General features: G+C 38.7%; 1 protein-coding gene across 2 annotated transcripts in view; it reads left to right on the forward strand.

The window, feature by feature from the left end:
- The window catches only part of IPCEF1 (interaction protein for cytohesin exchange factors 1), a 206,556-nt gene that overhangs the window by 104,139 nt on the left and 76,116 nt on the right, over window positions 1-26,301 (forward strand). The window contains exons 4-5 of one of the 2 annotated variants that reach the window (XM_011943742.1): window positions 8,424-8,460; window positions 9,136-9,305. In XM_011943742.1, the coding sequence (XP_011799132.1) occupies window positions 8,424-8,460; window positions 9,136-9,305 (207 nt within the window). Of the gene's footprint in view, window positions 1-8,420; window positions 8,461-9,135; window positions 9,306-26,301 lie in introns of both variants that reach the window. The other variant, XM_011943741.1, reaches the window with a different exon arrangement.

The following is a 26,301-nucleotide window of genomic DNA, read 5'->3' on the forward strand; positions in this document are numbered from 1 at the left end:
AGACACCAGCTCTGCCCACATCTTGATGTTGGTCTTCCCAGCTTCCAGAACTGTGAGATAAATATTTGTTGTTTAAGCCACTCAATCTGTGGTACTCTTTTACAGCAGTCCAAACTGACTAAGACAAATCCCAGAACACATTTACAAATAATAATGCTAAGAAAGATAGAATACAGAATAAAAAATTAGAAGATAGCTTCATTTTAAATTAAATAAAAAGTTAAAAGCTCGACAAAATGTTTAAGTACGAAGTTCAAAGAAACTTTTAAAAATTTTTGAAGAAAAATCAGGCACCAATAATAAACATCAGTTGGTTTTGAAAACATTTAGAAATATCAGAAAATACCTTCCTTGCAATAGCTCAATAGATGGCATAAACATTGGATGCTTTCAAAAAAGAGTATTAGTAACTTGGAATTAGATTTGAAAAATTGATATGACATAAGTAGCACAGAGAGATAAAGAGATTAAAAAAGAGCTAAGATATGAAAGAAAAATCACTCATCTCTAACATAAATCTAACAGTAGTCCCAAAAGGAGAGAATGAGGAAAATGGCAGAAAAACACTATTTGAAGACCCTTTAAAATTTTCCATGCTTGAAAAAAGATGCAAGCATCAATTAGAGGATTGAGCAGTATAAATAAAGATAAGTGCATAACTAGTAACATTGCAGTAAAGTTACAGTATCTCAAGGATGATGAGAATGCCTTAAGAGAGTGAAAAGAAAAATCAAGTACAGTGAATGATAGACTGATAGCAGAAATCTGATCAATGCAATAGTTGTTAGAAGACCAATGACCAAAATAGTCAAAGTGCCAGGGGCGAAAATATTTTTATACCCACCTCAATTATTGTTCAGTTTTGAGGTGAAAATAGAGGCATTACAATATACACGGAGACTGATAATTTACTACCTATGGATTATCATTAAAAGGGACTATTCAAAGAGGCACCCTCCTAAACAGAAAAGTGGATCCAATGGGAAGCTATATGATAAATGAAACAAAGATGATCCCAGAAATAGGAAAACTTGTGAATTCTGATTGAGAAATAATAACTTATTCATAATAAATTTATGATTAAGAATAATAATATGCTTAACATTTTTAATGGAAAAATAAATATGTAGACTGCAATAACAAGAGAGTAGTCATTCAAACAGGAGTTACAATATGCTAAGTTATGTTATATTTATGGTGAATTTAGAAATACTAAATTAAACATCAGAGAAATCACATGTGAGAAAGAAAAAAGGGAAAAATAAAAATAAATGAAATGAATGAAACCAAAACCGCAAAATAAAAATGCTGTTAAATGTAAGTAGATTAAATTCACCTATGAAAAGGCACAGATAATCTTGTTATATTAAAAACATCAAAATGTAGTCATATGGTCCTTATAAAAGAAATGGCAAAAACCAGCCAACAATCACATGGAAGTTTGAAAATAAAAGGACGGAAATACTAACAAAGTTGTAACTCCAGCAACAAAAATTAAAGAGTGATATGAAAGATTTGGAAAACAAAATTAGCAGTTTTGATTTAAGTTTACATAGAATGTGATTTGACTGTGTCCTCACCTCATCTGGAATTGTAATCCAGATTGTAATCCCTGCATGTTGAGGGAGGGACTTGGTGGGAGGTGACTGGATTATGGGAGCAGCTTCCCACATGCTGTTCTCATGATATTGAGTGAGTTCTCATGAGATCTAATTGTTTGATTAGTATCTGGTGCTTCCTGCTTCTCTCTCTCTCCTGTCACCATGTAAGACGTGTCTCTCTTCCCCTTCGCCTTCCACCCTGATTGTAACTTTTCTGAGGCTCCCTCAGCCATGCAGAACTGTGAGTCAATTAAACCTCTTTTGTTTATAAATTACCCAGTCTCAGGTAGTATGTTTATAGCAGTGTGAGAATGGACTAATACAGAATGTTTACAAAATTTGATTATGTAATGTGACAAATAAATGCTAATAATTTCAAGAAATTGGTATCGTAAAGATCATATGTTCTGAACAAAATGCAATGAATTTAGAAATTTAAAAAAGTGGTGAAAATTTTCCATATGCTAAGAAACCTATAAATATACATTCCAATGTCTCATTCTAAAGAAATGATTTACGATGGAAAAACAAGGAGATACAAGTAAAGCAAAATTCACAGTAAATGTATAACTCTGACTGTTTTATTATAATAAAAGCAAAGAATATAAATGAGATAAACATCACCTCTAGGAGCTGGAAAAAGAATAACAGAGTAAATTTTTTAAAAATTTAAAGAAATAAGGGTGATAAGAGCAGACATTAATGAAAGAGAAAAAAACAAAGAAACAGTAGAAGACATAGGAAAGATTTATGAAATTCTGAGATAGGAGACTAAAACATATTCCTGGTTGTAGAGAGCTAAATTTTATATATTGCAGGAGGGTCTGTAAGTAGGACACTTTGGAAGAAATGTGGGAATATCTAAAAAGTTAAAGACGCACATATCCTATGATCATGCAATTCCACTTCCAGACACATATGTAGCCCAGAAAGACACCTGCATATATGCACAATGGAAGTTATACAAAATTGTTAATTGTGACATTTTTGTGATAGCGTAACACTGTAGATAATTTAAATGTGTATCAATAGGTAGAGATAAATTGTGGCATTTTTCTTCACTGCAGCACTATGCAGCATTGAAAATGAACTAGAGATACATGTATCAATGTGAAAACATTACAGAAACATAATAGTGAAAATTAAATGTCTGTGTTAATGTTATTACTTATAGTTTTGTTAAAATATTATATATAGATAGTAAAAATGCAAGGGAGGCCAGGTGTGGTGGCTTGAGCCTGTAATCCCAGCACTTTGGGAGGCTGAGGAGGATAAATCTCTTGAGCCTATGATTTCTAGACCAGCCTGGGAAACAGAGTGAGAAAAAAAAAAAGCAAGGAAATGATCAACATCACATTCAGTTAGTGTAATGTGAGGAGGATGAGAGAGAAATGAAAAAGGGAAGGGGTACACAGAGAGATAACAGTATACTTAATTCCCTTAAAAATCATCTCAAAAAGAAAAAAAAGCAGAAAGAAATGGATGATCAATGAGTTAGAATATGAATATAATTGAAGCCTTTGATACTGTATTGTTGAAGAGCTTTCTAAGTGTGTATCTGTATCTTACTGCAATAGAAGGGTTTAAGCACAGAAGCTTGGTTTTGAGGGAGGTCTGTGGCAATCTCTGTCCTTTGGCAGTGTGCCTTCCTGTTACTATCATGACGCCTCTTTTCAGTGAAGATTCTTGAAAGAGTAGTCTGCAACGCTGTCTTTATTTCTTCAATTCCCACTCGTCTCTCAACCCACTCGGACTGGTCTTGTAGCCCCACACAATAGTTAAACTGTTTTTGCCAAATCTCTAGTGAATCTGTCCTTTGTTTTTTCTTTTCTTTTTTTTTTGAGACGAGTCCTGCTCTGTCACCCAGGCTAGAGTGTGGTGGCATGATCTCGGCTTACTGCAACCTCTGTCTCCCAGGTTCAAGCAATTCTCCTGCCTCAGTCTCCTGAGTAGCTGGGATTACAGGTGCTCACCGCCACACCCGACTGATTTCTGTATTTTTGGTAGAGATAGGTTTTCACCATGTTGGCCAGGCTTCTCTTGAACACTTGACCTCATGCTCTGCCCGCCCTGGCCTCCCAAGGTTCTGGAATTACAGGTGAGAGCCACCGTGCATGGCCAAGAGGGGCTTGTCCTTTGTTTTTTCACACTGACCATATTGGAAGGTTTGGATCTACCTTTCTCTTGTATTCCTCCCTCTGCTCCACGACCACCTTCTCTCCTGCCTCTGCTTATTCCTGCCTCAGCCTCCCGAGTAGCCGGGAATACGGGCACCCGCCAGCATGCCCGGCTAATTTTTTGTATTTTTAGTAGAGACGGGGTTTCTCCGTGTTAGCCAGAATGGTCTCGATCTCCTGACCTCGTGATCCACTAGCCTCGGCCTCCCAAAGTGCTGGGATTACAGGCGTGAGCCCTGCGCCCAGCCCCTGCCCTACTTCTTAACAAAACAGCAACAATGCAAACAAATCCCCTATCAGTCTACTCTGCAGAGTTTTATTCTTGAAATAGCTCTTGTGGCTATGAGAGTTCAATGCCAGTATCTTGAAAAGACTCAGAGCAGTGCCTGGCACCCGTCAGCATGATATGATTATTAAACTTTATTCATGTTTCTTTTTATATTTCTTTCTTTTTTTTTTTTTTTTGAGACTGAGTCTCATATTGTCACCCAGGCTGGATTGCAGTGGCACAATCTCGGCTCACTGCAAGCTCTGCCTCCCGGGTTCATGCCATTCTCCTGCCTCAGCCTTCCAAGTAGCTGGGACTACAGGTGCCCGCCACCATGCCCAGCTAATTTTTTGTATTTTTAATAGAGACAGGGTTTCACCATGTTAGCCAGGATGGTCTGGATCTCCTGACCTCGTGATCCGTCCACTTTGGCCTCCCAAAGTGCTGGGATTACAGGCGTGAGCCACCACGCCCAGCAAGCTTTATTCATATTTCTTAGCTGCCATTGTGGTGTTTAAAAATAAGAGATGAGGTCTTGCTATGTTGTCCAGGCCAGTTTTGAACTCCTGGGCTCAAGAGATCCTCCTGCCCCAGCCTCCCAAATCACTGGCATTATAGGTGTGAGTCATCACATCACACCTGACCTCTGTCACTGTTTTTAGTTCTGCTTCTATTATTATTATTATTAGAATGTCTGTTGTCTGTCTCCATTATTCACTACTATGAGAGATTATTTCAATTAATGTATTAAGTATTATTTAAGGTGGTTAGTCTTCTGAAAAAATTAAGCAAACTTTTCATGTTTTCACAGGTAAATGTTTATTAATTGGATGCTTTAGATTCTCCTTTAAAAAGTTAAGTCTAGTTTTCCGGGGAGGATAAAAAACGCTTGTGATGTCAGGGGTTTCTGGAGAAACATCCCTAACAGCTCTATCAGTGCTGTGCCGATTTGGTACAGCTCTAAAATAGTCAGGAATTTTTGTGGCTTGGTTGTTAAAATACTGGTAGCTTGAAATTGTCAATGATGTGAGGGTTTGTACCATGGAAATTGACAAAATCCACAAGTTAGGGCTCCTGCAACCAGAGAGCCCATTTTACCAGCATATCACTGTATAGTTTTTGCTAAAGATTAGGATCAGTGTGAAGTCTGATGTAATGACAGAACATCTTACTGTGAATTTTAATACATCTTGAGATAAATTTTGCTTACAAGGTTTAACAACTACTATATGGATTATAAGTCAATATAGTAGTTGCCTGTAACCTGGGCATTAGTCTCATCATTCAATACCAAAGGAGTTTCCTTTGTGTATTTTCTACTGTTCTATGTGTTTTTGAGTGATTCGTGGCCAAATGAAGTTTTTGAACCATCTTTTAAAAAGTTAAAGAAAAATACACTTCTTCAATAAAAAAGAAATACATATTTTCAAAGAAAATTTTCCCCTCAATTTTAGAACCAAGTTAGGGCAAAATTAGATTTTAAGAATAATGTTTTAGTTTTACCTATAGCATTCAAACTGGAAGAAAATAGAATGAGAAAATATCTTACTAGGCTCTGAATATTTATGATGATAACAAGTTATAATTTCCCCTATTGAAAAACCATCTCATAAAATGCTCAACTGGTTGCTTGCTTTTTTTTTTTAACTTACCTAGTTAAAAACCACATGAAGATCTTTTTGAAACTGACTAGTTCGCGGGTTCCACTTCCTGTTGTGAGGAGTAAAATCTATCTTAGATGCAATAAAGTTCTCAAAGATTGTTTTCATTGTCTCATATAAACCAATTTAGGTTTCAAATTCATGTATATTAAGTGAAACCGAAACTCCCTGAATTTGTTATTTCTATAATGCAGTCTGTTTCTGGTCAGGGAAAACAGTTTTAACAGTTAATAATTTGCTTTAAGAGAATTACTGTCAGAACAGGGGTGACTCAATGACTCAATAACTAAGCTCCCCTCTCTAAAAAAAAAAAAAAGACTTTCTTTGAGTTGGGTGCCCGCTCTGCTTGAGGTATTGTTCTCATCCCATCCTAGGCACAAGAACATGGTGTAGACCAAGGGTTGGTCTTGGGCAGAACTGAGACAAAGCTTACATTTTGGGGCTTTCCCTGGAAGTAGCCCTAAGGTTTGAAGGTGGAGCCGGAAGGCTCCAGTCCCACTGGGTGCTCACAACGAATGGGTAGAGAATACTCACTGGTACCCAGCTGAGAGTGATGGAAGGAGCATCACTTCCTCTCTGCCTTGGCTGATCCCATTGCTACCCTCCAGGGACTTTTCTCTCAGTTGTTCATCTGAAGGCTGCTCTTGTTGCTTGAACTAATGTAATTTCATCTTGTTCATTGGTGGCCTGAGCACTCTAGGAATGACTGTTAACAACGCCCTTTTCTCCCTATTAGCCTTGTTCTTGGTTTGTCTTAAGTGCCCCCTAGGAACTCCTGGACCCCAGATTTCCCAAATCTTACCCAGCATCTAAATTCACGTATTCTCTTCTTTGTCCTTAGTCCTGGCTCTCAGCTAACATTTAGCCACTCAAATGATATACATATTTGAGCAAAAATATTTTGGCAATAGGTACTAGTTGGGTTTTACTGATCTCAGAGAATTGGCATATCAAAAAAAGGTCCCAGGAGATGATTTGAGGGAATGACAGGAACTTTAGAACACAAACAGGTCAGTGTGGGAGATATTTGTGAGGTGAGGCTGAGACTAGGTCTTTTTCATGATAACTTGCCTGGATTTTAGTAACGTGCCATGATTATAACATGTCTATCTTTGCTTAAAATTTAAGGCAGTTATTGCCATCTTTATGGATGATTAATTTTGGGGGGGATAAATTTTACTCTAACATTCGTCAGATGAAATGTCAGTGCAGTATTTCTCGGGATCTATATTTCCCAGGAAATATAATTTAGACACTTTAGCTTCATTATAATTGCTGAAGGAAACATAAATCATACTTATAAAAATCATGATTTTTTTCTGTTTATTAGATATAAAGTATTTGTTTATCTCAACGATATAATACTATATTACATATACTCACATAAAGGAATATTTAGTTCTCAGAGGATTTTCACAAATAAATCTTGTCAAATCTTTATAAGACCTATAGGTTTAGAATTATTATCAGTATCTTCATTTTATAAATGAAGAAGCAGATTCAGAGGGTGCTATTTTCTTGGGCAACACAGCTACTAATTGTAATAGCCAGGAATTGGTTCTAGGCCTCTGGATTTAAAGACCCTCTCCTCTTTTCACTGTCATATCCCTTCTTCAAACATACAGTAGAACCATATACAATAGCTATGAGATCAATAGTTAGATATGTAGAATATAAGCCAGGCATCTCTAGAAAACATTATAAAATGCTGTACTAAGATTGCATACCAAATTTAGAACTGCTTTTCATTTTTACGCTTTTTTCCCCCTGAGTTCTCTACCTGTTAACAGAAAAGGTTATCTTTCAAATTTAAATCAATTCAGCTTAGATATTTGTAAAGAAAAAACAAAACTTCTTTAAGCAAAATTTTTTTTCTCTCTACACATACAGACACACACGTATTTGAAAATACTTAAAAATATTTTTTATTTTTGCTGGTAGTCTGATTCTATGTTTGTTTAAAATGTATTGTGTAAAAAATGTATATTTCATATATATTGTCTTATGTCTGATTTGAAGATTTGAAGAGCTAGTACAGAATAGTAGGTGGTAACTAATTTATCTTCCATAAAACGTGAGAAATATTCAGAGATATTTCAATACAATTCTGTAAATAAGAATTTCCTGATAAGGAGGGTTGATTGCTACTGAACTCTCACTAAAAGAGGTTGTGGAATTTCATTTTCTGGGATATTTAATTCATGTGGTTTAGGTGTAACCCTATGTAGGAGCAGGACTATGAACGGAATAGTCAAGTGACTCTAATATTTTGAGATTGTAGCAATTATCCTCCAGGTTGATCTGAATAATCATTGTTATTTAGAAATTGCAAAAGCAGCAGATCTATTTTTCCTTCTCTCACAAAAACACAAAAGGGGAAATATTTTTTGATTTTTAAAACTTCCGTGAACACTGTGCTATCATAACTAAAGTAGTAGTGAGAGAGCAGCTAGTGGGTGGGAACAGGAAACATTAGTGATAAATGCTCTGTGACTTTTTTTTTTTCAGGTTTAGCTCAATGTATATTGATTCTAATTAGCACATTTTGTGCCTCAGCTAGTAGCTCCCCGTTAGCTCTGCCTGGAGAGGTTTTTTTTTTTTTTTTAGATTCCATCCTGCTCATAAACACTGCCACCTCCTCCCTCTTTCTCTCTTTACAAATGTTACAACACAATCAGAAATTTCCTCTTTTCTTTCCTTCCTGCATTTTCAGCAGGTTCCCTTGCGTCAGAAGCCGAGGAGGAAAACTCAAGGTAATTAGATCTCTTTTGTTTCTTTATCTCCTTTTTGTGTGCGTTGAGTGTGGCTTTCCTCCGGGATGCCTTCCTTGGGATCAGATTTTTATCTCTTAATGCTAATATGAGGAGGTGGAGGGCAGATTAATTTTTGGTTATTGTTGAATTGATTTTAAGAAATGACGACATGCTGTTCATTTGGATTAATCCCTCGTGGTATGTCGAAAGAGCTTAGAAAAACTGGCAGTGAGTCGGGAAGTAGCTGTGTTTTGAGGTGGGCATTAACCCTTCAACATCTATTGCATAACTACGGCTGTTATTGTTGAGAGGAGCGATGTTACTGCACTGATATGCCTGCCAGCCTTACGATTTTAATTATTTTCAACTTATTCTTGGTGAATACTATTCTTAGACTAATACTTGCATATCAGCCCCGCTGCGCTATTTCTTTGGCTGTATCTTATACCTTCTAAGCATCAAATGAATGTTTAAAAATAAAACAGACACATGGCTTTTTTTTTTTTTTTTTTTTGCATTGGTTTTGCATAGGCTTTGCATAAATCTTGGTGAAAAATCCAACTCCCTGGTGGGGTTAACAATTAAAAGTTGCCTTTCACTCTGTCACATAAATCAGGATAATACTTTACCTACCAAATCAGGGTAATACTTTACCTTTTCATGTAATCATTGCAGGTTTTCTCACGATGAGTCGGAGGAGGATATCGTGTAAAGATCTGGGCCATGCTGACTGCCAAGGGTGGCTGTATAAGAAAAAGGAAAAGGGAAGTTTCCTAAGCAACAAATGGAAAAAGTTCTGGGTGATACTGAAGGGGTCGTCACTGTACTGGTATAGCAATCAAATGGTGAGTCTGCTTTCTTCCTCCTGTTCCCAGCCATTTTAATGAGGGGCACGTTAAAGGGATCAGGTGATCCCTGTGGGAAAGTTAATTTTGATTTCTGGGAATTGGAGCTGAGTAAATAAACAAATAAGTTATAGAAGCCATTTCTGGTCCAGTAGATATGTAGGTTATGCTATTGTGTTTTATGGAGAAGAAACCCATCCTGTTTGACTACTCTGGTTGGGGAGGAAGGGAGTGTCGACGTTTACATCCTTGCTAAAGGAGACTTTTAAGTTCTGTTATAATGTTACTATTCCATGAGGGATTGTAATAGTTTCAGGATTTATGTGGGCATCACATAACATGGCACCTTTACATAGTTAAGGTCTCTCTACTAAAAGGAGACTCAGCTTCACGACCTACAAGGGTATCAGTTGATTCAGTTCAGAGAAGCTTTTTCAGTTTCTCCTCCTTTACTTTCTTCTTCCTCTTCTTTCCCCCTGACCTGCTTTATCAGATGGGTTGGTTTGGAATCACTAACCCCTATGCCAGCTTTGCGTTGGTGACGGTCACCTCTTGTCCCCTGGTGTGCTCTGTAATGGCATTAAACTAGTCGTGCTTAGACAACATTTGAAAAGATAATTGCCTAGTTTATTCCTTAAAAAGTCAGTATACTGTTGTGATCTGCTTCCCAGGCTAGTTTTCTGTGAAAATGGCTGGAAATAAAGTGATTGTTAGACAGCGTGCTGATCTTCCATGACCTGAATCCTGTTGAAAGTGATGATGTTGTTGACCGTCGAATGAGGAGGCGTTTCCAAGGAGGAATGCTCTCCACAAGCCCTGGTGAGGTTTGATTGCTGCTCTCAGGACAGTGAGAGTCTCTGTGGCACTGTGAAGATCAGCATTGGATGGCCTTTAATCAATTAAGGGAAAAGTACTTAGGAGTTGCTTATAAGCCAGGAAAGTTCTTTTTATGTGACATTCTTCTTGTGAAATGACGTGGGCATGCCTGTCATTCAAGCAACAGAGCTGTACATCATGTAACTTTATACATGCAAAATAAGTACTGCATATGGTTTGTGGGTCAAATTTTTAGTTGATGCATTTACATTCACTAGCCACTAATTAATTTTTGTTACTCACATACCCCTGGGCACCTGTTCATTAAAGATTTGGTTAAACCAGACCCAAATCCAATTCCAGTGCTGGGAATAAGCACACTCCTCTCTGCTCCTCTGCCCCCAAACTTATTGCTCCAGCTTCACCTCATGAAAAATGTGGCACAAAGCTCCTCTTTGGGTTCCCTAAAAATATATATATTTTTTCAAGCATTTGGTGAGTTATAACAACTTTATTAAAGTTTTAAGGGATTCACAAAAAGTCACTGGCAGAGTGTGCAGTTTTCCACTGGCATCCTTTTTCTCTCTTTTATTCTCCCCTCCTGAACGCATTCTTCTTCTTGTCTAGCATGAATTGTTTTTCCCAAATTAAGGCAACCTGGGTCTGCGGTCTTGCCTTCTATTGTAAGAGAGTTTTCCTAAACAAATACAGCTTCCTTCTTTTTTTTTTTTTTGAGTCGGAGTCTCGCTCTGTCGCCCAGGCTGGAGTGCAGTGGCCGGATCTCAGCTCACTGCAAGCTCCGCCTCCCGGGTTCACGCCATTCTGCTGCCTCAGCCTCCCGAGTAGCTGGGACTACGGGCGCCCGCCACCTCGCTCGGCTAGTTTTTTTGTATTTTTTTAGTAGAGACGGGGTTTCACCGTGTTAGCCAAGATGGTCTGGATCTCCTGACCTCGTGATCCGCTCGTCTCGGCCTCCTAAAGTGCTGGGATTACAGGCTTGAGCCACCGAGCCCGGCCAGCTTCCTTCTTAAGAGGAACTAAGGTTAATATAAATGTCTCTTTCTTGTTTCACATTATTTCAGGCCCCTGTTTTGGGGTAGCTGTGGCAAGCGATTGTCCTCTTCATCTTTTATAACATGAGAGAACCTACTGATTTACCTTTTAATAGTGGTCAGGGCATTTCCAGAGGTGGTTGGAAAGATTGGATGCTGATAGAGCTTGGCATGTCTGTGGGAAGTAATAAAGCTTGGATAGAAGCAAGACGTTCATCTTCTCAGGGAATCAAATTATTCAGCAAATATGTTCTGTCTGCTGTCCCTGTCTTCACAGAATTTAAAGGAAGTCCTTCTGAACCACACAGGCTTCCAGATTGGGTTAGCTTGGCCTCATCAGCTCATTCAGCTTATCATTCTCTTAGAGGAGCCTATTTTAGGCATTAGGAACTTCATGCTTCCACAAGGAGTAGCAGTGTTGACAGACTAGGCTAGAAAGAGGAAAGGGATAGAGCCTTAGATACACTCACGCATTCCTGCCCTGGCTTGCTTTCATGGCAACACAGAAAGAAATATTCAGGTTGCAAAGCATGTACTTGAATACAGTTAGGTTAGCAGCATTGAATGGAGAATAAGCTTGCCATTATCTGGCTAGGGAACTATAGGATTAAACTAATGGTATGCAAACTAATGGTTATAAAACTAGCGGCATATAGAGGAATTCTTCTTCTCTCTTCCTCCACCACACACACACACACACACCCTGAATCTTAATTATATGTTTATTGTGGGGGAAAAAAGGCTACTCAATGAATACTTAATTAGCAGTCATATTCCTCTTGTCTGTGTGGACATCAACTATGAAATAAGACCCAAGCATGCCCTGTCAAGCCAAGAAGCTTTATTTACTTTCTGCCACTTAAAAGAATTCAGATTCAACAAAGTCACTCTCAAAGCACCTAAGCCTAAGCACCTAAGAGCAGAATTCTCATTCTACCTTCCATGTTCCTTAACCTTGGGTTATGACCAGCCCCGTCCCTACACGGTCTCGTATAACCTAATGCTGAGAGGTAGCAGAGTACATAGCATCTTAGGAAGAGCCACCTGTTACTTAGTGTCTACCCTAGGCCAAGGGATAGACGATTCAAGGTATTTTGCATATATGTTCTCATTTACTCCTCAGAATCACCCTGAGAGGTAGTGATTGTCTCTACGTTTTGAAAGTGGGATAGACTGAAATGCAGAGAGATTGTGTCAATTATCCTAAGTCACACGGGAGTAAAGGGAAAAAAACAGATTCACATTCAGGTCCCTTGGACTCCTAGGCCCATGACTTACAGCATACCAACCTGACTCCCTCTGAGGCCAGGATCCGTGACACAATTAAGACCACCCTGTTTTCTGCCTTCTACGGGGTTCTGAGAGAACAGCTGTAGAAATGAAATTTAGGGTAATTCTCCTTTGAAACTACATGTGATCTCATTGTCATTGACTCTCTTTGCTTGTCTCCTCTATCATTCCCTGACACTGCCTGGGAAGACCAGCCTCGCCTCTCTTCTGTTTTGTGCTGTTGTTACCCAGTGACCCGATACATGGTCTACCTTTTCCTTTCACCACATGTTGCTGCTTCAAACTGTACTACCCAGAATTCATTGAGAACGGTCAAGTCCAGGGGCTCATCTGCCATTTTTCACACCACATGCTATGTGCTTAGAGTGTGGTGCAGCACACAAGATTACTCGCCAAGTCCTACAAAACCATATGCAAGTTTAACAGCCGTAGAAATCCAGGCTGGTAAAATCTTGGATTTAAAAATCCAGGGTTTTGTTTTCCCATGCCCTTATGAGAAAGTACAAACTCACTTTCTGGTTTGTGGGAATCACCTTAACTGGTAACCTTTCTTACTTCCTCACACTTGTCAGCCCAACCCATTTAAAGATGGCACTTCTTTCAATTCCTGTTAGCACATGGGCTGGCTTTCTCTAAGCCTTCGCATATGCTGTTTCTCTGCTCAGAAAACTCTGTCTCCATGCCCTGAAGTCTTTCTCCTATCCAATTCCATCAAGCTTATCCCTCCTTATAGGTCACATTTTAGCTTAAATAGCCTTCTTCTAGAGGCACATACCTTCTCCCCTGACTAAATTTGACTTCCTCTCTCTGCTACCTGAGTGACCTTTACTTTTCTTTTCTTTCTTTCTTTTTTTTTTTTTTTGAGACAGTGTCTTGCTTTGTTGCCCAGGCTGGAGTACAATGGTGTTATCTCGGCTCACTGCAACCTCTGCCTCCCAGTTTCAAGCGATCCTCATGCCTCAGCCTCCTTGAGTAGCTGGGATTACAGGCATGGGCCACCATGTCCGGCTAATTTTTGTATTTTTAGTAGAGACAAGGTTTCACTATGTTGGCCAGGCTGGTCTTGAACTCCTGACCTCAAGTGATGCCTCCCAAAGTGCTGGGATTACAGGTGTGAGCCACCTCGCCTGGCCTATACTTTTCATACTATCATACTTGTCCTCATTTTTGGGTACTTGCTTGTCAGACTTGCTGTTTTCCATAAGCGATCATTTCTGTAGGACAAGATCATGGGTATATCTTCAGCAACTTACTCCGTGTCTGACAGTTAATAGGCTCTCAATTAATAGTTCTTGATTTCATATATAAATAAGAATTAAGAATCTCTAGCATTTACATTGCCCATGGGAATTTCGAGAAATGGAGTCATGTGTGAGGACTGATTTTGACAGAAAATAATTTTCCAGGAGAGGATTTCCACCTCTGTTTTTAAAAACAGATACGGGGAAAGGAACAACCTGAATTTGCTAGAAAGGCCCAAGGTTCGGATTAGGTCCTGTGCAGCTGTTCCCATTTTGCTAACACATTATTAGGATCTTTGAGGAGTAGAGGTGGGAGACGTGCATTCTGGGGACTAATGTGAACAAAGGAATGAAAATATAAATGAGCTGTGCCAACCCACTGTGTTAGTGATTATATTGAATTGTCATAATAGCCGAGCAAGATAGATTTTATTATTCCCGTTTTTCAAGGGAGTTTACTGAAGCTCAGGGAATTTAAATAACTTGCTCAAAGTCTCATAAGGAGTAAATAGCAGAGCTGGGATTTGAAACAAAGGTTTCCCAACAACAAAGCCAGGCTCTTTTCCCCAGGCTGCACGGCTTCTCCATTTAGAGGTGACTTAGGGCCAGTGAATGGAGAACTGAGACACGTAGTGATAGTGTAGGAATGTAGGTTTGATCCAGCAGGCAGTAGGGAGCTACTGCCTATTCTTGAGCTGGAAGGTGAGCACGTGAAATTGGCATGCGAAAAATATGAACCTAGCAGCAATAAACTGGATATTTTGGAGAGTGAGGGAGCTGCCAGAAGGCCAGTTAGGAGATGGTGAGAAAATGCAGGCATTCAGACATGAGCTCCGGGACTAGAGTGTGGCCAGTGTGAGAATTTAGGACACACTATGCAAATAAAAAGGGGCAAGGTTTGAAGACTGCTTGGATATAAGACACAAAAAATTTGAAGCTAAGATAAGCATGATTCCAAATTTTAGAGCCTGGGGAGACTGGGAAAATAATATGAAAATTGAGGGACAAAGAGTTTGTGACTAAGAAGGGTGGAATTTCATTTAGATTCACCATCGCTTACTTTTTTGGTTTATTTTAGTTTTGTATGTTGTTTCTTTGTATGAAATTACTAGATACTTGTGTTTTTTAGTTTTCATTTATTGACACCATTTGTGCCATTGCATCATCAGTTCAAGGAAGCCTTGAGGCCCCTGGGCCTCAACTAGAAAAAGTGAATCATCCAACTATCTGTTTCTCTCTCTCTCTCTCTCTTTTTTTGTTTTTTTGAGACAGAGTCGTACTTTGTTGCTAGGCTGAAGTGCAGTGGTGCGATCTTGGCTCACCGCAATCTCCGCCTCCCGAGTTCAAGTGATTCTCCTGCCTCAGCCTCCCGAGTAGCTGGGATTACAGGCATGCGCCATCATGCCCAGCTAAGTTTTGTATTTTTAGTAGAGACAGGGTTTCACCATGTTGGCCAGGATGATCTTGATCTCTTGACCTCATGATCTGCGTGCCTCAGCCTCCCAAAGTGCTGGGATTACAGGCATGAGTCACTGCACCCGGCCCCAACTATCTATTTCATAAAAACTTTAGACAAACTGAAGAGGTTTGTAGGTTAATATCTGGTTTAGTATGTATTACAGAGACTTTAAAGTTTTTTGAGAATCCAATGTGTCTGTGCAATTGTGATTGTATTTCTTCTTTACTTTCTGAATGGTGAAAGTTCTGCATGTTTGGGGATTGAAGTAACTGTCTGCACGAGACGTGTTCCATCTCTAGCTGCATGTGCACTTCATGTGAATTTCAGAGGATCTTATCTTTGGAAGGCATATTTCTTGAAATCAGTTTTATGAGACTCTCTATAGTGAAGATCTAATCACTTTTTACATTGGGCAGAATTTACCCTTGTAGAAAATGTTACTTGAAAGTCAAACTTTTCTTTTTTCGTGAGACAACTATTCTGAAAGTTTCAGTAAATATAGAGTATGCTTTTTTTTTTTTTCAGCTCAAGAAAAATAAAGATGGGATTAACTTTCCCTGGGAAAGTGACATTAAGTCTTCCAAACCTTTCATCGGTAGCCATAGATTAGCATACATTTTGGAAAATGTCTGAGTGAGTTTACAATAGATTCAAAAAAATTTTATAGGAATTTATGAATACATTAGTCATAGCTTATTATATTCTTTTTCCCCCAGTTCCAACATAAGCAGCAGAGGACGTATTCTTTACTTGTCTGATTTAAACTGTGTCTCTATATCCTAGAAGTTGGCAGGTACAGAGCATGTACCAGTATTTTTTGAAGGAATTGCTTAATTATTACATTACTTAATTATCAATTAGTTGTACGAATCAACTAATTAAATTGAGCATTATTGTTGAACACTGACGTGTTCCCAGACTTCTACCAAAATGAGAATTATGGGCTTTTAATTTATTTGAACTCTATATTTATTGTCTTAGCCAAGAACCAGCCTCTGAGTGTATCCTAAACAAAACTCTAACGTTTTGAAATGTTTCTTCAAGGTTGGGCGCGGTGGCTCAGGCCTGTAGTGCCAGCACTTTGGGTGGCTGAGGTGGCGGATTACTGAAGGTCAGGAGTTCAAGATCAGCCTGGTCAACATGTGAAACCCCTTCTCTACTAAAAATATAAAAATTAGCCAGGCATGGTGGCTATGCCTGTAGTCCCACCTACTTGGGAGACTGAGGCAAGAGAATTGCTTAAACATGGAAGGTGGAGGTTGCAGTGAGCCGAGATCACACCACTGCACTCCAGCCTGGGCGACAGAGCGAGATCGCGTCTCAAAAAAAAAAAAAAAAAGTTTCTTCAGTGAAGACAATTCAAACTAACCATATGAAATTGATGAACTTTTGACCAACATATGTTCCTAGAATTTGTATTAGAAAGGAGGATGAGAAGGTGGAATGTTGACATGTCTAGACAGGGCAAAACGTGACATTTCTGCAGCTGTAGGTGACCAGTTTACCGTAAGACAATGACTCATGGATCAAAGGGGTAAAAATACTTGCTTAGTTAACATTTGGAAACCTAAATGTTAGAATGATTGAGGAGTTTCTTGAAATCTATTACTTCTGACATTGTAATTTCACATGCGTGGAAATCAATTTTTAAATGGGTATTTGGTTTATTTATTGTCTATAATGTATCATTGTGTTCTAACAATTATTTTCGTTTGCAGATCCTTGAATGTATTTCTAAAATAATAGTTCCCCTGTCATAGCTTTATGCCCACACTATCTGTAGTTGGGATAGGCAGTTCTCAATAACTTCTTGTTGCTAACTCCATGTCATATGGGAACAATTGCTCATGTTGCCAATATTATTTTCCTTTAAATTCTTTCCAAACTTTTCAATATTAATTGTGAAACACCGAGAGCCAGGAAATGTTGGTTTCTTTTGTCTTGTTCTCCGAAGGCGGTGATATGCTTGGGCATTGCCAGAGTGAATGCTGTGGTTGGGGTATTTTAGAGGACAGTCTTCTTAGCTCACAGCCTCAGGGGACACAGCCTCCCTCTTTTCTCTGGTGGACAGTGCATAGTACTTTTGTTGGTGTTTCCACAACTTTTTTTTTTTTTTTTTAAAACAACAATATAGAGTCCAACTTCTTGCTTTTTGGAAATTTAAAGTGACTGGAAAATGCTTTAAAAGATTATACAATAGGGTCAGGCATGATGGCTCATGCCTGTAATCCCAGCACTTTGGGAAGGTGAGATGGGAGGATCACTTGAGGCCAGGAGTTTCAGACCTGTTTGGTCAACATGGTGAGACCACATCTCTTAAAAAACAGCTTAAAATTAAAAGAAAAATTGTAAAAAAGGTTATACAGTAGTATGTGCTCATAGGAAAAATTTGAAAATAGAAGTAAGTGAAATAAAAAAAAAAGAAGACGGACATGGAAGCAAACAGAGATAAATAAATGATTTAAGATCATACAGGGTCGGCCGGGTGTGGTGGCCAAGATCACATCTGTGATCCCAGCACTTTGGGAGGCCAAGGCAGGCGGATCACCTGAGGTCGGGAGTTTGAGACCAGCCTGACCAACATGGAGAAACCCCGTCTGTATTAAAAAAAACAAAAACGAAAACAAAAACAAAAACAAAAACAGCCCGGTATGGTGGTGCGTGCATATAATTCCAACTACTCAGGAGACTGAGGCAGGAGAATCGCTTGTATCTGGGAGGTGGAGGTTGCAGTGAGCCGAGATAACGCCATTGCACTCCAGCTTGGGCAACAAGAGTGAAGCTCCATCTAAAAAAAAAAAAATCATACAGCTTCCTACCACCATGGCATGAGTTTAGACGTTTTGATGTATGTGTTTCCAAGCATTCGTTTCTGTGTTTTACAAAAATAAAATAATATTATGCATGATGCTGTTGTCACTTGATTTGCTCACTAAGTAATACATAGAAACATATTTCCATGTTGACACATGTATATCCACAATATCATTTCTGATGGCTGTAAGAATTATATATGAATATATGATAGTTGATTTGCCAATGCGTAGAATGTAAAATCAAAAATGACTTTTATCCTAAAATCGTTTAAAATAGTTAACAGGAAATAGAGTACATAAGTGCACACACACTAACTTAAATATAAATTAATATATATTGAATTGATGTTTATAGTGCGTAAATGTGTAAGTATTGGCACATATATGCATGTATATAAATATTAACGTATATCTAGATATACATGTGTATAACTATACGTATATGTATATGTGTGTGTATATAATTTGATCATTCTTGAAGCAAGCCGGCAGTAAGGTGGATTTCGGCAGCACGGTATAAGGGACATACGGCACCTAGTCCTGTACTTTATTATGAGGTCTTGTAGCTGTAAGTCAGTGATGCAAATCTCTATGCATCTATTTTCTTGCAAGTAAATGTTGACCAAGAACACCATCTCTATATTATTCAAAGCTACTTTGAGAAGATCGAATGCATCTAAAAGCAATATTTAAAAAATCAAAGGAATGTATACAAAGAAAAGCAATGTGTTTGCCGAAATATTGAGATTTTAGGATGCAAAAGAATTGTGCTAGGAATTTTCAGACACCAGGAATGGTTTCTCTCAGTGACTATGACCTGTCCTGTGTAGGAAAGTCTAAAAATATACCTTCCGACCCCATGTAAAGGATGATTTTAAGCTATAAGACAGGGGAAAGGACTAGAAGACATTATGTACTTGTCAATACAGAGTTTTCCACCCTGGAGGAAGAGTTCAGGTAACACATGAGTTAATGGTGAGAGTGTGGGCACATTTCCCAAGCAACAGAATGCGAAGTGGCCCATGGGATGAGCTGAACTTTTCATTAGGTTTGAGGATTTTCCTGAGAAGTCTTTATTTGAAGATTTACCATCTGTCTCGGGCAAGCTCTTTTAAGGGTCAGGTTCCAGCTGCCTCTTCTACAGACAAACTAGACTCATCTGTCACTGTGCTGCTGTGTTTAATCTTCCATGGAGCATATTTGAAGAAGATTTCAAAAGGAAACTATGCAGTGGAAAGTTTAAAAAATATTGGAATATTTCTGTAAGGAGTCAGAATTTAGTGAAGCATGTTTGAAACAATGTCTTTAAAAAAGATGCAAGGAAAAGGCACGCTGCAGGGGAAGATATCCCCGGGCTCACAGTGTAGTATCTCTACATTCCCTTGAAAGCGAATGCACCCAATTTTAATTCTACCCTGATTCTACCCTGATACTGAGGCTCCTTGACAGCCTGGGCAAACCGCGTACCATCTCTGGGCCTCGCTTCTGTGTCTGTTCAACAGAAGCATGAATAGATGTCTGTTACCTGTGGAAGAGATGATGCTCATTAGCAGCCCGTCAGCCACTGATATTTTCACACCTTGAATCTTGTAAAACTTACCGTGGCAAATGCATTTTCATTTTTTACTGACAATGATTTCAGAGTAGTAGCTTTTAAAATTAATTTTTTTAATGAAGTTTACCATCTTAGCCATTTTTAAGGGTATAGTTAAGTGGCATTAAATAAGTTCCAATTACTGTGCAGCCGTCAGCATCATCCATCTCCAGAACTCTTTGCGTCTTGGAAAACTGAGACTCTGTACCTATTAAATAATAACTCTCCGTTCCTTCTCCTCCCAGTCCCTGGCAACCACCCTTCTACTCTCTGTCTCTATAAATTTGACTACTGTAGTTCCCTCCTATAAGTGGAAGCATACAGTATTTATCCTTTTATGACTGACCTATTTTGCTTAGCATAATATCTTCAGGGTTCATCCATGTTGAAGCAGGTCTCAGAATTGTCTTCCTTTTTAAGCTGAATCCTATCCCATTGATGTGTGTACCACATTTTGTTCATTCATTCATATCTGTTGACAGACACTTGGATTGCTTCTACCTTTGGGCTATTGTGAATAATGCTGCTGTGAACATGGCCATACAAATATCTCTTTGAGACCCTGCTTTCAATTCTCTTGGTTTTATACCTAGAGGTGGAATTGCTGGATCATATGGTAGTTCTATCTTTTTTTTTTTTTTTTTTTTTTGAGGAACTACCATGCTATTTTGCATAGCAGCTACACTATTTTACATTCCCAACCGTAGTACACAAGGGTTTCCGTTTCTCTACATCCTCACCAGCGCTTGTTACTTACTTAATTAATTATTTACAGTAACCATCCTAATGGGTGTGAGGTACCATCACACGGTGGCTTTGATTTGCCTTTTCCTAATGACTATTGTCCTTGAGCAACTTTCACATGTGCTTATTGGCCATTTCCTTATCTTCTTGGGAGAAATATCTTTTGCCATTTTTGAACTGGATTTTCTTCATGGTGGTGGTGGTGATGTATTTTCATAGTGCACATGAAACTCATGAAAACAGCTTGAAGAGATTTGAAAGTTCCTGAAGTATTTGATAACTTCACATTGCATGAAGGCAAGATTATGTGGTGTGCTGACTGGGATTTTGAAAGAATTAACCTTGTCTTTTTTTTGTTGTTGTTGAAACAGAGTTTTGCTCTTGTCGCCCAGGCTGGAGTGCAATGGCACGATCTCAGCTGACTGCGACCTCCGCCTCCCGGGTTCAATTGATTCTCCTGCCTCAGGCTCCCGAGTAGCTGGGATTATAGGCACCCACCATCATGGTTGGCTAATTTTTTGTATTTTTAGTAGAGACAGGTTTTCGCCATGTTGGCCAGGCTGGTCTCAAACTCCTGACCTCAGGTGATCTGCCCGTCTTGCCCTCCCAAAGTGCTGGGATTAAGGAGTGAGCCACCGTGCCCGGCCTATTACTTCTAAATCTCTAATATTCAAAGAGAATGCATCTGATTTTAAATTTTCTTAAATGATGCTCCTTTATCTATTCTTCTCCCAACTCATGCAATAACCATGGATGGTAGATAAATTAGATAGCAAGAGATAAAATTTAGTCTGTAATGGTGAGATTTTATCAAATTTCTTACGATTCATTTAAAACCTTTCCTTCATATGTGTTGTTTTCTTTCATTTTTTTGGCTATGCTGTTGCAGAGACCAGCCCATATATGTGAAAACAATAGCACATTTGGGATTTTCAAGCTTCCAAAAGAATAGGGCAGAGATGAGAGACTGAGCCGAAGCTAAGGTTTTTACAAGGCAGAGAACAATTACACAACACTCTATTAAATTTTGAGGTTTGCATCTTAATTGTTTTTGAAAATTACATTTCAGAAGGTAATTCCTATCTTTGTATGTCAGACTACCTGAAAGTTCACTAGTAGCTTAATTTCACTTAAAATATGATTTTGCTCCAAGAGGTCTCCTTACTTCAGAGCCCTTTCCCTCTTTCTCCATAAGGAGAGAATGAAAGATTGTGAGTGGCTAGCTAGGAGAGGTGACTTACAAAGCATAGAACAGGATGCCAGCCACTTCTTGGTCACCAATCTAAATATGACGTAATGTGATAGTGAGATAGCCATATCCTTGGTTGACTTTTAGGAGGGAATAGTAAGGAGGGATTGTTGTGCTGAGCAGTTGGGCTGTTCTTGGGAGGGAATGTTTTCTGCAAGGGGAATAGCACCCTTTTTTAGGTTTCCCAGAAGCAGACTCTTAAGAAGAGGATTTGGGTGCTAGCAGTTTACTTGAGAAGTGACCCAGGAGATACTCGGAAAGGGAATAAGGAAGTGAGAGAGGGTAGAAAAGTTAGTTAATAAAGTTCTCCTTAGCAAGCAGGGTGTGACTATGGGTAACCAAAGTTTCATCCTTCTGGGGAACCCTGGAAGCCTGTGAAAAACATGTACCCCAGAGTTTTCACACTAAGGGAAAAAGGAACTGGGATATTGATTTGTTTACTTATGTATTTTTCTTTTTTTAGAGATGGGGTCTCACTGTCATCCAGGCTCAAATGTCGTGGTGTGATCATAGCTTACTGCAACCTCCAACTCCTGGGCTCAAGCAATCTTCCTGCCTCAGCTTCCTGCATAGTTGAGGCTACAGGTGCACATAGTTGTACTTTGCTAATTTTAGTATGTTTTTTAGAGAGATGTCTCACTATGTTGCCCAGGCGGGTCTTGAACTCCTAGCCTCAAGAGATCCTTCTGCCTTGGCCTAAAGTGCTTGGATTACAGGTGTGAGCCATGGCATCTGACTTAGCTGGGGGCACTTCTGCCCCAAGTCTCATTTGTTGCTGGTTGAGAGCTCGTCCTGGGGGCAGTGATCTCTGAGGACTTCTGTACAGGTGAAAGAGTAGAATAGGGCAGCCAAAGAAGCTTTCCCACAATGAGATGCAGGTGCTGGTGCAGGAAGTCTTGCCAGTGTGCCCCGGGTGGCAAGGACAGGGCATGTGTCAGGGTCACTGAGAGTAAGTGATCTCCTTACTGCAGAATCCTCCCCTCTTCCCCCTGTTGGAGCCTCAGTATCCCCAGAACCATCCTCATTAGCGTAATCAATTCTTTCCGTCTGTTTTTATAATCAATGCCAAGATTCTCTGGGTTCTGTAGGAAATTGGGCCTTTTTTCTAGCCAAAAACATTTACCAACTGTTATCTATGTAGAATATCTATTTCTAGATGTTTGTAAGAAAAAAGTCTCTCTGGATCTAAATCTAATTATATTCATAGGGTAATGTTCGCTAAACCCAAATGCAACAATATTTTAGTAAAAATACACCCCAAATAATACATGAAGAATATAGTAAGTTTACTAGCATTATTATTCTCCAAATAATCTAAAATGTTTTTTTCAACTATTAATCTGATGCAAAGAAAAGAGAGGAGAGCTGAGACACAGGAACAGCTAGTCGGAGGGCTCAGCTTACAGTGCACTCAGTCAAAAAACTTATTTTGCACTTTTGGAGGCCGAGGTGGGCGGATCACTTGAGGCCAGGAGTTTGAGACCAGTCTGGTCAATATGGTGAAAACCTGTCTCTATTAAAAATACAAAAATTAGCTGGGCATGGCAGCACATGCCTGTAACCCCAGCTACTTGGGAGGCTAAGGCAGAAGAATCACTTGAACCTGGGAGGCGGAGGTTACAGTGAGATGAGATCGCACCACTGCGCTCCAGCCTGGGTGACAAGAGTAAGACTCCATCTCAAAAAAAAAACAACCAAAAAACACCTTATTTTACATTAATTTCAAAAATTAATTAATTTTGTTTTCTTTTCACCCATTTTCCTGCTTTTCTAGGAACTAGTAATAATAAATTCTTGGATTTTTTATAGCTTTAACAAATTTTACATTATTACACACATCTATGTTAATTTCTGTTTAGTCTGGAGAAGCTTGTTATAGCTACTTATTCACTGTTAGGACAGTGGCTCACAGAAGTTAAGTACTCTGCCTGGGATGTTAGATTATGTGGCTTGCATCGAGACATTAATTCCAAATCCAGGGTTGTTTTTTCTGTGCCATGCGTTGACTGCAGATTCTCTCCTCCTCCCATTTCAGTTCCTGAACCTATTTTAGCTCTGAAGAATTTCTTCAGTCTTGTCTTTAGAATTATTCGACTGTTTGCTGGGTCCTGGTCTGAGTCATGTCACTTTAATAGTACCACATGGGGGTTCCCATGGTATAATGCCAGGCTAGCTTGGTGTTCTAGCTTCTGGCACTTGGCATGGGATTAATTTTCCTCTTAAGGCTGTGATCATAGTACTGCCTCACTGGCATATGCTTAGCACTCAATAAGTGTTAGGTCTTATTAGATGTTACTGAAGATTATTATTTCTTAAAAGGATTCCAAGCACACTCCCTACCGTGTCTGCTTCTGATATCTACAAGAAAATAAAATACATTTTTTCTTTCTTTTGGTGCAGTGCTTGTCACAGCCCGATGCTAATACGTGCAGCTCTCTGTGATAGTTGCAGAATGTAGATTGTGTTGGTGTGCTAATCTTCATTTTTCCTTTTCTGAAAGGAAAGGGCAGATGAGTTGCAATGCCATGGATGCTATTGTATGGAGAGAAGGAGGGAAGCTTTAGATTCGGTGCAATTTTAGAGGGGAAGAAAGGAAAAACCCACCAAGACTACGTAAAGATGACAATAACATGTCATTATGAAGTGTACTTACTTAGCCTGTTTGCCATGAAGTATGTATAGTCAAAGTTCTGAGGTGTCTCAGAGCAATGATTATTTGTGTAGTGCTATGTCACCATGTTTACATTCAGTTAGGTTTGTTTCTATTTGTTTTTAATTTTGAGAATTGTTTTTCTTTTTCATGTTTGTTTTTGATTTAAAAAATCAATCATGTACCCAATTCCAAAGTCAAAACTGTAACGAGTTACAACCAAGTCAGTCTCCTTTGCATCTCTGTTCTCTATCCTCTTTCTTCCCCCTTTTCTGTTTGTTTTTGGTTTATTTTTCCATGTTTCTTTTGCAAATACAGCAAGTGTGTATATTGAGTCAAATCCCATCCTTCTTTCTTACACAAAATTAGCATATTACATATATAGTACTGAACCTTACTTTTTCTCTCACTATGTCCTAGAGATTGCTGTATGTGTCGTATGGCACTTTTCATAGTTATTCACTGTGTGTGGATCCCATAGTGTATTCAACTGTCCCCTGATGATAGGCATTTGCATTCTTTGCAATCCTTTGTAAATACAAACAATGCTGCAATGCACATGTCATTCTCCAAGGTATAGTTAGGACAGATCCCAGAAATGGAATTTTTGGATCAATGGGCAAGTGCGTTTTTGCTGATTATTATCCAGTTTCCTTCTGTTGAGTTCCATTTTGCATTACCACCAGCAATGTGTGAGAATGACTGTTTCTCCGTAGAACTAGAACTTTTACAGTGAATTTTAAACTATCTTTTCTTCGATCTCCATTTACTTTTACTTTCTATTTTAAAGAATATAATTCAGATTTCTCTAGTGGTCATGAGTGTGTGTGTAGTGTGAGAATCTAGTGACAACTGTTCTAAGGTGGCATGAGAATGGGCAGCTCAGCTCAGAGTTTAGACCTCATCTGTTTCCAGTGCCCTGGGGGTTTTGGGGAATAACTGAGAAAACAATAGATTTACGTGGAGAAATGGAGACTTTTGCAGCTTCTCCTGATTCAGATCGTCATTGGGTAACCTCACTAAATTTGCTTAAGGTGATTTCAAGAATTTCAATTCTACATTCCCTTAAAAACACAAAAGTATATTAGAAAGAAATTTTTTTAGCTAATTTTTTTCCTTGAATTCAAGATTCTATTGAAGACCTATAATTTATTTAATAACAGGTTTTAGGGGAGAAAACATTGCAATGAAAATATACATAGATTCTAAGGTGCCTTCTGATTTCAGAATTATTGAAGTGTAAAGAAATCAGGGCTTTAGAATTAAGGAACTATGGTTTCATTGAAAGTAGAGAGAGAGTATTACTTTTCATTTTTTAACCAGGAACTACATGACAGTTTCCTGTATTACCATTAATCTGCTTCTGGCTTGGTCTTCTTTGACCTACTTAGACTCGGGAATACATGTCACTCTCATTTCTCCTGGTCAGCCTTTCTGCTTTTCTGACATGTGTAGGTAAGAAGTAATTTTGTATGTTTTCCAAAATGCTTGTGGTACAAAAAGGCCAAATGTTATCATGGTAATGAACACTTATTTTTGCATTTAAATTCTAAAATCTGATGTCCTATTTTAGTTAATTTCTAAAAGACTTTATCTTTTTAGAGCAGTTTTAGGCTCACAGCAAAATTAAGAGGAAGGTACAACTATTGCCCATCTACTCCCTGCCCATGCTCATGCACAACCTCCCCATCATCAATATCCCCATCTGCGTGGGAGATTTATTATCATTGATGAGCCGACATTGGCACATCATTGTCACCCAGACTCCATAGTTCATCCTGGGTTCACTCTTGGTGTTCTACATTCTGTGGGTTTGGACAAATGTATAATGACATATATCCAGTTTTAAAAAAATACAGTGTATTTTCACTGTCCTAAAAAGCCTCTGTGCTCTGCCATTTAAATATTAAAATTTAATGTTCTATTTTAGTTAATTTTTACAAATGTCTGAAGTATGGCAAACATTGCATGAAATATTTGTGTCTCCAAAATTCCTATAGTCCAAGCTTGAAACTATAGTTAAGATTAAACCATGGAGTATTGGAAATAGAAACCTAATTTGGTATCTGAAGTTTGAACCAATCA

Source organism: Colobus angolensis, unplaced genomic scaffold (assembly GCF_000951035.1).
Source record: "Colobus angolensis palliatus isolate OR3802 unplaced genomic scaffold, Cang.pa_1.0 Scaffold221, whole genome shotgun sequence".
Classification (NCBI taxonomy): Eukaryota; Metazoa; Chordata; class Mammalia; order Primates; family Cercopithecidae; genus Colobus; species Colobus angolensis.